Below are 17,644 nucleotides of genomic sequence, written 5' to 3' on the forward strand. Positions count from 1 at the left end.
GAAGGATGTCTGGCACATAGTTGGTGTTCAAGAAATATGTTGACTAAGTAAATGAACGAATTCTTGGTCCCTAGGAATTCCCCCAGCCTGTTTCTCAAGAACCTCAAACTGCCTTGAATCAAGGCTAGTCCAGAAGTCCCAGAATCCCAACTAAGAAAGGTGCCCCCTAGTTTTGGCCTTGACACCACCAACTTGAGTAAGGAAGGTAAAAAGCTGAGCAGACAGTTTATCCTAGACTAGTAGTGGGAATGAGGGCTCTTTGTAATAAGAATTTCATCTATAAGATCGGAGCTCCTCCATGATAAGTGAGAAGGAAAGCTGGTTGCAAGGCACACACAAATCATTCCAATCTTAGAACTTGCCTGGCTTCCCTCACTGCCACATTTTAGGCTTCACACTGGCTCTTCTCCTCTACCCTCTTGGACTCAGTACCTCTCTGGGTGCTTGGGAGAGAAGAGCTTCATTCCCCACACTCAGAGAGAGAAAGAAGGGAAGCAGTGGGAAGTATACAGCTACGCAAAACTCTGAATACAAGGGGAAATTTTTATTCAGTAACCACAGGCAATTTTGGAAAATAGGGCTGTCTGGAGGAAGGCAGTGTACGTTTTGGACTCAGTGGTACACTGGGTAGTGTCAAGAGAGTGGGACAAGAGAGTTGCAGTACAGAGGCTTTACCAGAGGCTCAACAGATGATTCACCATTTACCAGGACAGTCATCTCTACCCATCCCAACCCTGCTTCAGTCATTTGAATTAACCAGACTCCTTTTATAAGATGCAAACAACAAAGGGAGGATTAAAAGCAGTGGGTGGAGGGGTCAATCATTGGCCACTTAATGTAAATCTGTTCAACGTGTCACTGTCTTGACAGACGTTTATGTATTGTTTTCAGTCCACAAAGAAGCACTATTTCTGTAAGAGGTAGGGAGAGATGTTAAAGGGCCATAGGAAAGACAGGTAGAGAGCTTGGGAAACAATAGCAAACATAAGGTACAGGGGTTTGGGGGTAGAGACAGAGGTGGAAGAAAGCTAATAAGGATATGACACCAATGACATGTCCCCATTTTTTTCTGAGGATCTGATCTAGAAGGTCACTAATCACAAAGTTCTTATAATTTTAAACATAGCCTAGGGCTAATCATGCTGGTCGTGATGTTAGAAAAGGCAGTGTTTGATGTCATCACATGGGGAACCAATACACAGAGTGGTTTATGAGATGCTGACATTGCTTTCCCTGAGAGTTCGAAGGCATGGGGACAATGACTATGAACTCCCTGTGCTGCTACTCTGGGACCACCACCTGTTTTAGTTATTGATCAGTCAGCCACCTATTTCCAAAATCTTCTAATTGTTGTCAGATTTTTTTTCTCCCCTGACTTTCCCCAGGCCTCCCAGTCATCCTAGGATGTTTCCTCAAATCTGAGAAATCAGATTCAAGAGTCAGCTTGGCAATAAACTCCAAATAAATCAAAGCCAAGTTGGACAAACCAACTTAACCTTTCAACTTGATCTCTGAAAAGTCACCCATGGATTTGCCATTTGCAACTCTGCATTAGTCTTTAGACAGCCTCCAAAACAAAGTACTGGAATTGGTTTGAGAACAAATATACTTTAATAAGTTCTTTCTTGAAGGATGGAGGAAAGATAAAAGAAAATTGTCTCTGGGTGCCCACAAATAAAGGCAAAGTTGAAGGTTCCCTTTTCTCCACATCCTCGTCAACATTTCTTGTTTCTTGTCTTTTTAATAATAGCCATTCTGATAGATGTGAGGTGGTATCTCATTTGACTTGCATATCCCTGATGATTAGTGATGCTGAGCATCTTTTCATGTGCCTGTTGACCATCTTCCTTGGAAAAATGTCTATTCAGGTCTTCTGCACACCTGAAACTAATATAATATTGCATGTCAATTGTAATTCAATAAAAAGGGAAAGTTGAATAAATAGTTGACCAAAGTATAACTGCTAGATAATCCAAGTGTATTTTATTACATTTAATAAGCATTTAAAATCCAAGTTGTAAATACAGTTGAATGATTGCTTTTGCTTTTAAATGTAAAATAAAAGGCAATTTTACATTTAGTTTACATTACATTTTGTTGGTTACATTGTTAACATGACAAAAATTTTTATTATTAGCAAGTTATATTAACTATAAAATTGGAAATCAAGATAAATTGAAATATGGAAAAGTAAACAAAACTAAATATGGAAATTACACAAAAGGAAACTGGTTTATTGATATATTTTATGTCAACTTGGTTAATATATCCTATTAAATGGTTTGGTGTCATAATCCTCAAATTTCATAATTTTGAGAGTCCAGGGCACAAACAAAAGTTCACATATAGTTTATACTTACAAGAAACAGAAAAGAAAGAATACCAAAAGAAAAAGATTATTCATACTTTGATTACTAATTTGATTTTACAACATAACTTAACAACCAAACTTTACCTAACTTAACCTAATTTCATCTAACTCAACCTAATGCCTTACATATTCTATCTATTGCATGTTTATTTTTAGGACTTTAGATCATGAGGAAAAAGTAATGCCATTTTTGAGAATTCATTTTTATTATTGTTCTATTGTTTTAGCCTTTTTTTCACTTAGTTCGTAACCCAGGCACAGATTTGGTGGTTTTTAAAATTACATTAGGCTCTTGGATTTTTATCTAAAAATCTTAGTATTTTTAAATCTACATATGTCAGAAAGAAAAACAAAGGTTAATGAGAGTTTTAACAATTTGCTTATTGCTTTAAAAGTTTTACTTTTTTGTCGTTGTACGGTTTTTAATCTCTCCTTGGCACAAGTTCAGCAACTTACAAGATGCATTGTTCTTGAAAGTTTTACTTAAAAAGTCTTAGCATTTTAAAATTATCACATCTCCAAATAACTTAAAAATCGATTAAAACATATTTTAAGAATATTTTGGTTTGGTTTTGTAGTGCTTTAATTGTGTGTGTGTAGTATGCATGCAGGATATTTATTTCCACTGCTTCTTATATGAGAACAAATGTAGCATCTTTCAAACTATACCGCGCTCAGAAGTTTTGTTTATAGGTCTTAATATTCTTAAACCTACACTTCATCCAATAAATAGTAAGAGATTATAAGGATGTTTTTGTTGCTTTTGTTGTTTAAGTTAGTTATAAAAAATGTTTTCTCTTCTTTTGTATACCTTTAAATATTGATTTTAATTGCTCCTGAACTAGATGCCAGTTTAGCAGCTTCCTAGCTGCATTTTAATTCAAAGCATCATATGAAAGTTATAGTATTTTGTAAGTTTGAAAAATGCTCAGAAAAAAAAGTTCTAAGTTTTTTTTGTGTTTTTTTTGTTGTTTTCTAAGGGGTCATTTTGTTTTATTTTTTCCAATGAGGTCCTGACCTGGGCACAAATGTAGCAGATTTCTACCTGTATTGTACTCTAAAATTTTTTACAAATAATTCAATATTTTTAAGTTTACATATACTCAAAAAATAAATAAAATATTAATGCAAGTCTTAGGAATTTTTTGTTGTTTTTATCATTTTGCAGTTTTTCTGTTTTTTGTTTGTTTGTATTGGTTTAGTTTGGTTTATGTATTTTTTTTCAATATGCTCCCAACCTGGGCACAAATTCAGCAGCTCTCCGGCTATACTGTGCTCCAAAATTAATATGAAAGAATAAGTAAGTTAAAGTTACAGATCTCTACTTCCTCCCCCCAAAAATGATTAATGCAAGTTTTAAAAAACTTCTTTTGTTTTATGGTTTTTTTGTTATTGTTTCTAAATTTTTTCAATTTGCTCCTGACCTGGGCACAAATGCAGCAGCTTTCTGGTTGCACTCTGCTCCAAACTTTCATATAGAAAATATTTATAAAAACCAGTCTCTGAAACGAAGGATAATTGGAAATTCTTAGAAAAAATGTTGATGTCTCTTAGTTTTTTATGAATATTTGTTGTTTTATGTGATTTTCCATTTTGCCCTGTTTTGGGCACATATTTAGCAGCTTTCTGGATCTGAAGTTTCATATGAGAAATTTAATGTAGTGTAGAAAAAGGAAAACGTTTTTAAAAACTGACACTGCTGGTGACTGCAAATATGTAAATCCAGTTAATCTTCTGTTTCTTCCCAGCCATATTCATGCAAACAAAATTTATGTTTCTGCTTTCAAAATATATACAACAAATTTTGCTAGCTCTCTTAAATTTGATACTTTTTATTAATAATGTTAAGCTAAAATATGTTAGTCTGCTAAAATAAACTCAATGACAATTCAAAAAGAAAAAAAAAGACTAGCATATATCAGTAGTAACACAAAAGGTTGTTTTTTTAAAAAAATAATCCCTGAATTTGTTCTATATTTATAGGCCCAACCTAATTACCGAATATTATTGGAGTAGAAATATATTTTTAAAGTTTTTAAGTAATCTCCATATCACTAAATCCAAGGCTACTGCCTACTTATATAATGTGGTACAATGAATTTCCAACCCAGCAGAAGAATTTGGCAATAACTTTTTGTTGTTGTAATTAGACCTGACCTATAATTATTGAACAAAACAGCATATGTACAATAAACATTCAAATAAATGTATCTGACTGTATTCAGTACATTATTCTCAATATCATTAGCTTGAAATCTTTTCTCTTATTCATAGCATAGGAAAATCGTAGAAGAAACCATATCTGGACCTAAAGAGAGTTCTCATACCTAGAAGGTGGATTCTAGCATTAATTCACCACCATTATGTGTTGTTTGATCACTAACTTCCTCTTGAATAGCTGGAAGGGAAGGCTTTGTGGTCAGAGGTGTTTCAGTCTTAAACAGAGACTCCATCCTGATATGGGTATTGATGTAGAAGGACTTCTGAAAGGACTCAAGGGTGAAGTAATAGATGAAAGGGTCAAAGCAACAGTTCAGAGTTGCAAGGCACAAGGTGATTGGGTACATAATCTTTGCAAATCTTTCCAACAAGCAATTGGTAATGGCTTGGGAGCGCACTAGGGCATACAGGAAGAGGACGGAGTTATAGGGTACGAAGCATACCACAAAGACTGCCATATGCACTGTGATCATCTTCAGCACTTTTTTCTTATTGGTCCCAATTTGAGACAGTGTAGCAGGCTTACGGAGGGTTTTTAGCACCACAGAAGAGCAAGAGACATTCAGTATCAAAGGAATGATAAAACCAACAACTTCAATAAATATGGTTATCTTGGACAGATAAGTCTTCCATACACGTTTGGAGAAGCCCTCAAAGCAGGTGGTGGTTGCATTGTTGACATTAGTGGTGGAGAATAAAGAGGCTGAAATACCACCACTGAGGACTAGGATCCAGACTCCAGCACACACAATGGCAGAATTCCTCCTGGTCCTAATGGTACGAGATCGGAAGGGATAGACAATGGCCAGGAAGCGATCCACGCTAATACAGGTAAGGAAGAGCATGCTCCCATAGATGTTGGTTAGAAATGCAGTCCCAGAGATCTTGCAGAGGGTGTCACCAAAAGGCCAGTGGCGGTTGAAATTGTAAAATATTTTGAAAGGTAGAGTGCAGACAAAGAGCAAATCAGAGAGGGCCAGATTGGTGATGAAAACAGCCGTCTCACTTCTCATTTTCATGCGGAAGCAGAAGACAAACAGAGAGGCACTGTTGGTTATCAGACCCAGGATGAATACAACACTGTAGACAGCACCATTCAGATTATACTTGAAGGAATCATCAACAATGCAAGTATTATTGGCAGTAGCATTGCCCAACCTGGGTCTGAGGCTTGAATTTAAATCTTGGAATTGGAAGTCAATGAATCTTCTGTCACCCATGGATTTTTTTCAGGAGGCCTGCTGGCTGCAGGGTTCAGCACTCTGAGACTAAGGACTGGTAGGAAATGTTTTCCTCCTATGGGAGACAAGATGGAACCAGTCATCAAATCTACCTTCCATCCACGATTTCTGTGGAGTAAAAGATATTCTGTCTACCCAGACTGGAAATAACATGCACATTCAATTCAGTTTAACAAATACCTTTTGAGTACCTACCATATGTTAAAAGGTACTACAAGAGTATGTTGCAGGAGTAGGAGAGATCACACTCAAGACAGTAATTGCAATACTGTAGCACTGCAATGCACAGGAATAAGGTATTTGTTTCTGGGGAGCCCAAGGCCGGTAGGGGCAGGGTGGGGGCGAGGGTGACTCTGATGGTTAAAACAATGTTAATACTTTGAAATTTGTATGATTTTTTAACTTTCAAAAGCATGTTTTATTTGATTCCTACAAGTACACCATAAGGCAGGCAAGGCAGGAATTTATCACCATGTTACAAAGCAGAAACTGAGGCTTATGTAATTTAGAATTACAATAATGTCAGAAATGGAAGAACATGTAAATGATACAGTCAGAACCAGAATTCAGGTGTTTTTTAAAAAAATTCCAAACTAAAGGATTATCAAGCTACTCTAAATTATCAATACATTGTCTACTTTCCAGTATTACTAAACTTCATTGTCTGAGTATTAGTTCTACTGCACAAGAGTACAGGTGGATATAGGACCTCCAGGACAACCTCTTTAAAAAGTTATGAGTAAACTCCTGAATTAAAATGTTGATTCACCTTTTCTTCCAAAATATAAGTTTAGAGAGCAGGGATCCCTCAGTATATTAAAGTTCTGGCTAAAACTTTTTTCACTATACTACGTTGCCTTTATAGAGAGATATTTCAAATGACAATCTCAATGTTTCCCTATTTCAGACTATGGTCCCTTTCTAAGCTTTGTTCATGCCAGACCCTAAGCCTTGGGTATTTTCCTACTCCCTCTCCCACTGCTCATTCCATCAGTTACTATCATGCCTTCAGCTCTTAAAATGGCCCTGGTCAATAAAGCCTTTCCTGGCTGAATACAAGTGAAATATGAAAGGTAGATTTGAGGTGAACAACCATCCCCCTGTACATTTCTGACCTGGCCAGTTACATGCCCTCTGCCTGCCACCACTTGTACACGTGGCTGTCACTGACTAATCATCTTTGTTGGGTATCTGAACCATCATTGTTCAAAGGTGCATATAGAAATCTTACTAACCATCTCCTAGGTCAACAGCTGCCATTGGAGGACTGTCTTCTGAATGCTCTATAATACACTATGAACAAGTTGCAGCTGAATGAATTGTTTTCACTGAGGAAGATATGGAATAAAAGTGGTTTTTGTTCTTGACTTATCCAGTAATGGGTTTTCATATGATTATATTTTAAAACGCGAAAACCATTTCTCTGAAGTGATTCCTCCTTATGTCACTCTTTCCTTCCACCTCCCAGGGAACAGGTCAAAGGGCCTCTGTATCAGAGAAGGGAGTGGCAGGGGGAACCTGCCATAGATATAGAGGCCTGAAGTCACTTCAACCAGTGTTTGGCCTGAGGGGAAAAAAACTGGTTTGAGAAAAAAAAAATCACTCACTGCAGTGCCCAGAACGAGAGCTGACCTTGGAGAATATAGGGTGCAAAGCAAAGGGTTGGCATTTTTAATAGTTAAAGTTTTAAAGTTAAAATTGGAAGTGTGCCGTTCCTGATTTCTCATTCAACAAAGCTTTATGGAGTGCCTCCCCTTAGAGCCTAACACTGCTCTAAGATCATATTTCTTCTTGGCCATTTCATCTCACAGGCCCAGCTCAACTTTTGCCAGAAGTAACCTTGGTATACGAAAACAGGCTATAGTAGGAACCTTGACAAAGTAAGGTCCAGGAGGAAAAAAAAAACAGAGAAGGAAGAAATAAAAATAGATTGGGAGAGCAGAAGAGAAGATGGCAAAGAAAGTAGCAGAGAAGGAAAAACTGAAGAATTGAGAGAAAAGGGAGAAGAAAAGACAAAAAAAAGAAGATCTTGCTGGAGAGAGGTCAGTGCTTCCATCTAATTTGTATTGAGGGCTTGGAGGGTACTCCCAATTTATAAGTCCTCCAATTTCACCCTCTCTACCTTGCTTCATCTCACTTCTTCCAATTTTCTCAGAAAAAAACAGTACACAGTGGCCAAGGGGGTGGCAGAAACAAAAAGAGTGGCAAACTTCTCAACTGCTTAAACCATATTATATACTATTTTACACCCCCACACGCTACCCATTAGGCTGGAAGTCATTTTTTTTCCATTGTTGAAAGAAATCAAGATAGTCAAAAATATCCTTCTAACATAGTCACACAATCTAAAGAAATTACAGGAATGCAAAACCCCTAACATTAAAGCCAAGCTTCATTCACTATGATCTGCTTGCACCTGCCTTCTACAAAAAGTACTGCTAATAAGTTTATTTTATTTGAAAAATGCTTTCATAATAGAAGTCTTTTCACATTTGCTCAGACTCCCTCCAGTCTGCCCACTGGTGACCCTTTTACACAGTATACTTCTAGTTCACTGGCTATGTATTATTTTGTACTTCCCAAGATGGCATGTTTCAAATAGGTGAGCTTTACTCCGCAGTTATCTATTCAGTTTTATATCTCCCAGAACATATACACTATACCCACAGCAGGCAGTCTGCAAAAGCCTGGCACTTCTGCTTTGCTGCACTGAGTAACCAAATCCTGTGGGAGAGAAAGGACCACAGACAAGAAAGCATTACAGTCTCAATCCTGAAGAGAGAGCATGGGAAAACTGTCACTAAGGCCCTATTCATAGCTTTCTCTTGCTCAAACACACAGCCCCTTTGCTGTCTCGCAGCGAGGGTGTGGTGCTGGGATTTAACACAGCACTGTAAGCAAGGAGTTCTATTTCTGATTCAGACACTGGTTCACTCTGTAACTTGGCTATACTGTTTCTCTTCCCTGTATAAACATTACCTCTAGCCTCACAGCTGAGGCTAGGAAGATTCAACAGGGCTTGTGAGTAGCTTTATGAGCTTGACCAGCATTCAGACCAACCTAACCACAAAGAAACATTACCGGAGTTTTTTCCTTCTCCCTCCTCTGGCACAACTGGACACCTATGTCTCTGTCTTTCTTGGTATGCTGAACTTCATATTAGCAACACATCTTTCTCTTAACACCATGTATACCCTTTACTTCAGAAATCCCCCCTTGAGTTTCAACCTTAACTACACAATTTTGTCATAATGGGACAATCCAGGAGTGTGTCCCAAAAGGAATATCTCCCACTGAGCTATGGTTAAAAAAAATCAGAGAGGCATTTGGCTCTTAAACTAATTCTGAAGGAGAATCAGTGAAAAAGAGAAACAAGGTCTCTTTTCTGACTGGCTTCCTTTCTTTTGACTGAAATAAACAGTGTTTTTTAACCACTGGATTTTCCTAAATGGCTAACATATTGTGCACTGAATGGAGGCAAAGGGACAACACTTGAGCTTCAGATAAGATGAAGAAGAAAAAATATAGGCTGACACAGTTAATTACATCTTTCACTGCAAGTAGCATTAGACTATTATCTTGTGAAGACCTTTACAGCCAATTATTTTAACAATTAATCACCTAAGGGTTCAGAGTGCTGATTGCATGTATTTTCAGTGACAATGGACAGGAAGCAGGTCACCTGGAGGTTGACCAAAGAGAAATCTAACCCTTGCTGAATTTTTAACTTTGACCTACACATATGGAGCCAGTATAGGCAGTTCATAGTAGTGTTCACAATGTTTTTCCCTTATAAAAAAATTCTAATCATAATGAAATATACCATGTTTTCAGTCTTTTGGGCTCCTGGAGGAAGTAGAGTTAGCCTTTTTGCCCTATAAAGATGAATACCTAAATTACTTCACTAAGTGCTAAATTTTCAGGTGATACATTGGAAACAAAGCTCTAATTTCTGGCATATGCCCAGTAGCCTAGAAAGGCTGGCTTGCTTTTGTTCCCCACAGAAGACAATCCAGAACTCAGGGAGGCAAGGCCTTGAAGGCAGAGTATACTTAAATTTTCTTGCTTTGTTCCCTTTTTAATGAGCTTGGGTCAGATCAGAGTGCTTCTGATCCCCAGAGCATTTCCTCTTTCTACTGGTCGAAGTTTAGGAACACTGACACAATAGTTTTCGGAGGAAGCTGAAACCTATTGTGTCCTTTCTATAAATATCTAGCAGTGAAGCAAACTAAAAAATACAAAAATGTTGCAAAAATACAGATTAAAACCATCCTGCTGGAGTAATAGGGAATATGTCTAGACTGCCACTCCTCAGATGAGTGGCTGCTAACAGAGAAGACTCCTTAAGGAAATTTTCTAGGCCAAGTCACAAACACAGATCACAATCATTCACACGGTTCCAATTGATGTTCCTATGCATTGGCTGCTGTTTCATAATAGTTTTCAAAACACAACCTAGCCTTATAAAATTACATATGGAGGAAACCATAGGTAAATGTTTCACTCTAGAATTGAGCTGGGAAATTGATCTATATCAGGTCTCATCTCAAACAAGCCTCTCTCTGTGTCAAATGTTTAGACTGACAAGCTCGTTTACTTTATTTTTTTGTCCTCATTTATTTTTATGCAAGAAATACCCTTTTGAAAAAGTCTCTCTATGTTAAATTTGGTTCACACTAAGATTATTATGGCTGTTTTGTCCCCCTACTTTATTTGAAAAGAGGAGGAAATTGACACAGGCCCTAATCTGAGCAGTTCCTATCCTCAGTGTTTAACTTAATTTTTTTCACCAAAAAATATTCCAGTCTCTCACTAACACTTCACTTGATAACACAGTCTAATTTTTGGAAAATAATGTGGTTTAGTGCTCAATATGATGGGACCAAAGTTTGCATCAACCCTACTAAAGTAGAATTTTCCCTAAGAGTAAGTTATAGAGTAAGACAACTGTAGACAAATTGCTCAACCTAATCTAATGAAATTGTCTAGAGTCTTCAGACTTAATATCTCATCTCAGCAGAAGCCCCAGACCTTTTGGGGGAAAAAATTAGATATTCCTAAAAGAGCCCATTTGCAAATCCTGTGAGGCTCTTAAATTCCAGCTAGGAATCTGGCTTTATTTCACATAGTTGAACAGATAAATTAGTTATCAATTTGCATACCAATTCATCTGATATACTTGGATACTGATCCTGATAGTATGAGCAAAAGCCATGTCTCCCACTGCTAAAGGCATATACCAGTGGCAGAGAAGGTTTAAACCAAAGAATCAATATTCTTTTACATCATACCTGCCTGGATTATAATAAACAATTACAACTCTTCCGTTCATTCTGGATTTTTGGATCATATAACCTATAATAAATTGGAAGCACTGGTTAGAAAAAATGTTGGAGAATAAAATTAAGAATTTTAGAGAAAGTTATTACCAGGACAGTGGTACTCACCACATTAGTTCAAACCAAATTCTGGAACCAATTTTATCCAAGACTTGGGTGATCAATGAACTTTCTGGAGGTACTGTGGTTAGAGATTTCCTCCAATGGATGCTGTGAAATAGAATTACTCACAATAGTGTGCCATGGAGAGAGCTTTTCAATAAAATGTATACCAAAATATAAGGTAAAGAAATATATTACATGATATAAATCAGAGTAAATGAGAGCCAACATATTTTAAAATGGTATCTAAATGCTTTGGATTTCATTATTACAGAGTTGCAGATAACATTTTATTTTCAAAGCTTGTTACTGCTATGTCATATTTTGTTAGTTATATTGACACACATAAAGTCCATGAGTTTATGTAACTTATAATCACTTAAAGATAACTAGTGACAAAAGGCATAAAAATACTTCTTCCACTTTATAAGGTAATACATTACATTAAAAATAACTGAACAAAGATTTATTTGGCCTGAAGTTGTATTGGTTCTTTGTGGGTTTTTTCTGTTTTATTTTATTTTCTTTTTCCCTGGCAGCAACTGTTACTATTGGGCAGGAGCCTTGATAGGAGAAGAGGAAAGAAGACTGGAACAACAGGTAGAGACCTTACTGCCTTGTCTCTAACACCCCCAACCCAGCTGGATTTCTTTCTTCCCTGAACTATAGTGATATGAGCAAGTCTTCAATTACTTCAGTTAGCACACTGACAATCACTGCTCCCTCTACTAGGATGTTCTAGGCCAACCTAATATAGCATGTCTGTAATATCTTCAAATCACAATTCTACCCAAAATACTGGTATAGAACCAGAAATACTCTGCAGTGGAATTCATACAGGTAGCAACTGAATTTGAACCCTACTCACTTACTGCCTGTAAAGTAGAATCATCTGCTAGTGGCAAACTTACACTATCATCACATCTCACCCTCTTCTGAAGGTGGCCTAAACGAAGCAGACTGCTATGCTTCAACTCTCCTGAAATAATTTTTCTCTAATCTAAGGGAATCAAAACTTAAAAAATAAAATCATTAGATAATTTAAAATATATTTGAGATCACCTTAACATTAAGGAGAATTGATTTTCACACTCCTCCAGAGAGCAGTATTCCTGGAATGAAATTAATATTATTTTACTGGTTTATCTTAAAGAAAGACAGAAGCATTAACATTTCTTTCTTTTATAGCTTTCACAATTGATACAGATTATAAAGAAAACTTCTTTTTGTTTAGAATCAAAGCAAACCAGGAAGTTCAAATACCCAGAAATTTTCATATTTGGTGTTAATTCAATATAGCCACGTCCAGGCACATCACTAGCTAACTGTGTGAGACCAAGTCATAGTCCCTTTCTGTACCTCAGTTTCTCTTCTCCTTCCATCTTTTCCTTGATTAATAGCAGCCTTCAACTCATGTTATGGCAGTGTGGCCTCACTGGCTGTTCCCTCCTGTCAGTGTTTTTACCTGTTCCCATTTGTCACTGCAAAAAAAATTTTTTAATCCCTCTAAGTCTGAGATAAGGGGAATTAATTTTTATTAGACTCAATGAAATTATTGCTAGATTTATTTTTTAATTGATGTATAATTTACATATAACATTATATTAGTTTCAGGTGTATAATATAATGATTCAATCGATATTTGTATATATTGTGAAATGATCATCACAGTAAGTCTAGTCAACATCCATCACCATATGTATTTTAGATTTATTTTAGTATCAGAAGTAAATATTATTAATTATTTTCAGAAGCTAAGGATCACAGATCAAGCTGCCATTTATATCGTAAAGTCTCCCTAATATCCTCATTTTCCTCATCCTCTGTCCTTATGCCCATATCAGCTCTAATTGTCTAGGTCTTAATCCTTGACCTTCTCTACCTGTTCCCCAGTGACCTCTCTCCTCAAAATATAAGGTTATCGAAATACTTCAGAACATAACTATAGAGAATCAGTAGACTACTTATCCCATGCCTTGCTCTAATTACTTATCTACTAAAAGTGAGGATTGATTCCAAATGGTAGGTAAACTCCTATTAAGCTCCCAATTTTCAGTACTAGTATTCACAAACACATTAGTGAGTTTTTTCCTCCCCTGTAAGAAGGCCAAGAGTAGACTATACACAATGACCATACACTGAGAAAAAAAGGCAACTATACAATTAAGCCTTATCACAGTAAGGGCAACAATTCTCATTACATTTTCTGTCAAATGGAATTGAATAGATCAAGCTTTAGCTAAACTTGGCCTGAGTGTTTCTGTAGGGCATATTCCCAGTCCTCTCTTTAACTTTTGTGAGTACACATTCTGAAAGGCAGGTCTGATTATTCCAATAGGGCTTTGATTTGCATCTCTGATTAGCAGGAGATGCTTTAGAGTGTAGCTGCCATCAAGTGTATCAGCTGAACTCAAACTTTATAGGAACGGCACATTTCATCTGTGACAAGGCAAAAGGATTTACAATCTATGTTGATGGGATATGTTATTTGAAATTTTATTCTGAAAAATAAACATGTTTCAAAGCCACTGAATAATTTGGAGCTTAGGTTATTATTGTTGTCTTCATGTTGGTCAAGGAAAAAGAAAGCTGGTATAATTTGGTAAGGTAGCAAAGTGAATAACCCCACCAAGCTCTGAAATGTTCTAATCTTCTAATTTGTCTGGTCTTTTCCACAGTGGAATAATAATAAATTACATTGCTCAATTTCCTAAAACAAAGTAACCAAAATACAATTCAAAATACAATTCAAAAATCAATTCAACAAAATCTTGTAAGTAAAAATCTTAAAAATATTCAGGATATACAAGAAGAGAATTTTAAATATGTCACATTATTGCATTTGTATGGAAAATAGCACTTAAGTTCACATATAAGGGCAAATTCCATTTATGCCAGAATTAGTTTTTCATTGAAATGTGTTTCTTCCTTTATGGTCTAGTTAATGAATTATTCAATATAACAAATGTCACATTCTCCATAAATCAATTAGGCATCAAAGGCACGCTGCTGTATAGTTTTACTAGAAGAAACCTCATCAAAATAGAAGCCACATTAGCTCACAATCAATTGTAAACCAAAGAAATATAAAGCTAGCCAAAAGAATTTCTAAATTGCTCTACTCTGTGATTTTTAAATCATCTCTTTAGGACAACTGTGTTTACATGAAACAACAGCCTGAAAATCTTGTATCTCTTCCACTGAAACAGTATTATTGCCAAAACAATAGAAATTCCTGCTTTTTTTTTAACCATTCGACTCGAAGATCCCTGTTCAGCACTTCAGAGTTGAAATCTAACTTCTTTCCCCAAACACTCTAAGCATCAGTGTTTCCACTGAAGTTTGTTATGCCATCCCCCCACCACCAAACGCCCGAATCAAATCTTTCTCAAAGAGACTTACCCCAAGAAAGAGTGTGCTAGATGAGAGAGTGTGCTCATGCCTGTAGACAATTAGCTAATAAACATGTAAACGGGCAACTCGCACTTTAGAAGTGCATATTTTAATCTATTATTCTTTTTTACAGGGAAAGGTTAGCCCAGCCCAAAGCAGCAGACACTGGGCTGCCGAAGCTTCTTACAGCAAACTGCTCATTCTGAAAATGTGAGCTTATTTACATTTATCTCTTTCCCTTTGTTAAGGAACGGCCCTCTTGAATGCTGTAGCTGGCATGCCTTTAACAAACAGGACGCAAGAAAAGGCCCAAAGTCCGGGCCGGAGCGTAGGGCCGGGGGAACTCTTGGGGGTCTCAATAGGAAATGCTTTTCATTGGATAAGGAGGCATTATTAGGAGCAGAAATCCCGCCCAGTACCCTGTGCTCCATCGTTCCCTCAGTCACCAATCACTGGACTGAAGAAGTTTTTCCTTAAAGAGCATTGCCCAGGAAAAGCAGTTTTCACAGTCAAGAATTGGCGGCTTAAGTGCCACTTCACAATATTAAAAGTGTCTTTCCTGACCAATTAATCCGCAGAGAAAGCCTTTGTGCCTGTCTTTGATGCAGGACGGCTATCCTCCCCCACCCTCTTACAATTCTAATGAGGAGGAGACGAAACTCCAAACTGGGAGGAGTGTTTCACTTATGAGCAGCCCATGTTTGTTCCAACTTTATTAAAATAATTACAATAAAAATCTTAATAATAAGTAGGGGGCGGGGAAAGGCAAAAGTGATTGGTACCGTAAATACATTCCTATTATACTATGCAAAATTAAACCCCCCCCCCACCACCACAATAAAATAAAATTTAATACTATACTCACTTAGGCCAGTGCAGTGCCCTCAGATGGAGATGTGCTGGGGTCCCAGAGCTCTACTACCCACCTTCAATGCACTAGGGAGTGCTCTGTGGCAAAAGGAGGGTCTACGCTTCTCTTAAATAACTGCCTGGCAGGACATCTAATTACCATGAGATTTTTCAGAGGTTTGCTAAAACCCAAAATAAATAGTACAGATGCAATTTGTTTATAATAGGAAGTTATCTTCAACTGTATACTTATTTCCCCCTGGGCAAGTTCTTTTCCTATAGGTTTACTGCCTTGGTTGCTCACACTGCTTTCTTTTCCTCCTAATTTTTTCTCCTTCCCTCCTTCTCTTTGATCTGAATTTGTTGCAGAAATTCATTCACCTAACTGTAACTTCATTGCTAGCTCTTCCCTTCTGCCAGTTCCCTTCATTCTTCTCTCCTCTACCTCCACTCACTGCCAATACTACCACCAACAGCAACCCCTCCCCCTTCTCTGTAACTCTTGGGCCAAGGATAAGGTGCTTTCTTACTCTGGGCAGAGCGGTGCTCCTGGAGAATTGAGGGATCCTCTGACTGCTTCAAAACCTCAATCTGTGTAATTAAGCTGCCTCCCAAATAAGGCATGCTTCATGTTTGTTTATTCTCCCTCTTTCTACAGCTCTATTGTGGCTGTTCTCACTAAGAGTCAAGGCTAGTAAATAAGTGAGTGTGAAGCTGATACTAGCCTCATTACTAGTGACTTATTCTAAAAAGCACTTTCTCTATCGTTTCCTGTCTCCCCCACCCGCAGTCTCTGCTCTTTCTGTTCCCCTCTCCACTTATCTCAGGTATGTCTATTTCTGTCAGTTGCTGAATTGGCTATGTCTCCACAAGTGGTCATTCATCCACTCTGGGCCTGGATCAGTCCTTGGCATATTTATCAGTCTACAAGAGAAAGACACAGTCACTGCCCTGAAGTGCCTCACAGTCTAGCTGGGGACACAAGACACATGAAAGAGTGAGTAGCAAAGGCAAATTTTGAAAACTATTAAAGTTATTGTATGGAGAGTAAGTTTTGTAATGGATCAGAGGCTGAAGTCCCATGGATAAGTCCAGAAGGGTTTCCTGGAGGAGATGGAATTCGATCTGGACCTTGATGGATAATTAGTATTTAAATAAGCCAAGAAAAGGAAAAATCTTTTCAGGTGTCCAGACACAAGTGATAAAATGCAGTAGGTGTAAAGTGAATCAAGGTGAAGATGAAACTGGTTTGTGAAGAGAAAAAATGGGTAATGAGAAGAGCTTTTTTCAGAAGTGCTCAATTGTAGCAACTCAATGCACTACACTGATTAAAGTCAACTTAATAGTCGTGGTCACTGTCTATCTGTATGTATGACCAGCTCATTATTATTCTCCTCTTTGGATTAATATTCCTCAGTCTTCCAATTCATCTGCTTTCATTTCTCCTTAAGGTATTCAAGTACCTTTCTGATTAATCTCACAAATGACTCCCAGGTTGTTTATCATATCACTGGGTCAGATGCCCTTCTAGCATCACTCTTTCTCTACCTGAGTTCCAGCCTCACTGACCTACTTCATCTTCCTAGAATGAGATATGATCTCTCACACCATAGACATTTCTACATGCTAGTCCCCTTGCCTGTAACACTCTCCCCCTCTCTAGCCTCCTCTTCACCAAGGTAATTCTTACTCCTCCTTCAGAAATTATCCCAGTAATCATGTCTTCAGGGAACCTTTCCTTAACCCCTAGTTCAGGTCATATCCACCTTTTCTTCATTGCATTCATCACAGGTATAAGTTTACGTGATGCTGTGAATTTTTTTATTTGTGTGATAATTTGATTGTCAGTCTCTCCCAACTGCAAACTCCAAGAGGATAGGGTCTATATCTACGTAATTCAAAATTACTATTAGTAGTGTTCTCAAAAACTCTTCTCTCTTGCCTAAGCAGAGCAGCAGTGTGTTACTTGTTTTGTTTTGTCTTGTCTTGTTTTACGCATCAGGTGGAAACCTGTGCCATTTCATCCCTTTACAAACAAGTCCACATCAAGGTGTTATTTTACAACAAAGAGTACAAACACATAAGGAAAAAAAGTCCTATGAACAAGAAAGTACTGAAGATTATCCACT

The 17,644-nt window shown here is 37.3% G+C and overlaps 1 protein-coding gene across 2 annotated transcripts; it reads right to left on the minus strand.

The window, feature by feature from the left end:
• Nucleotides 1-1,766: 1,766 nt before the first annotated feature.
• Nucleotides 1,767-11,298, minus strand: LPAR4 (lysophosphatidic acid receptor 4). 2 transcript variants are annotated; one of them, XM_060292627.1, is made up of 3 exons: nucleotides 11,280-11,298; nucleotides 4,699-5,887; nucleotides 1,767-1,887 (listed from the first exon to the last, which is right to left on the minus strand). In XM_060292627.1, the coding sequence occupies exon 2, from the start codon at nucleotides 5,809-5,811 to the stop codon at nucleotides 4,699-4,701; it is 1,113 nt and encodes a 370-aa protein (XP_060148610.1). In that variant the 5' UTR covers nucleotides 5,812-5,887; nucleotides 11,280-11,298; the 3' UTR covers nucleotides 1,767-1,887. The 2 variants fall into 2 exon arrangements, with proteins under 2 accessions (XP_060148610.1, XP_030705495.1); XM_030849635.2 differs by lacking the exon at nucleotides 1,767-1,887 and having other exon boundaries at nucleotides 3,831-5,887.
• Between the last annotated feature and the right edge of the window lie 6,346 nt (nucleotides 11,299-17,644).

This window comes from Globicephala melas, chromosome X (assembly GCF_963455315.2).
Source record: "Globicephala melas chromosome X, mGloMel1.2, whole genome shotgun sequence".
NCBI classification, from domain to species: Eukaryota; Metazoa; Chordata; class Mammalia; order Artiodactyla; family Delphinidae; genus Globicephala; species Globicephala melas.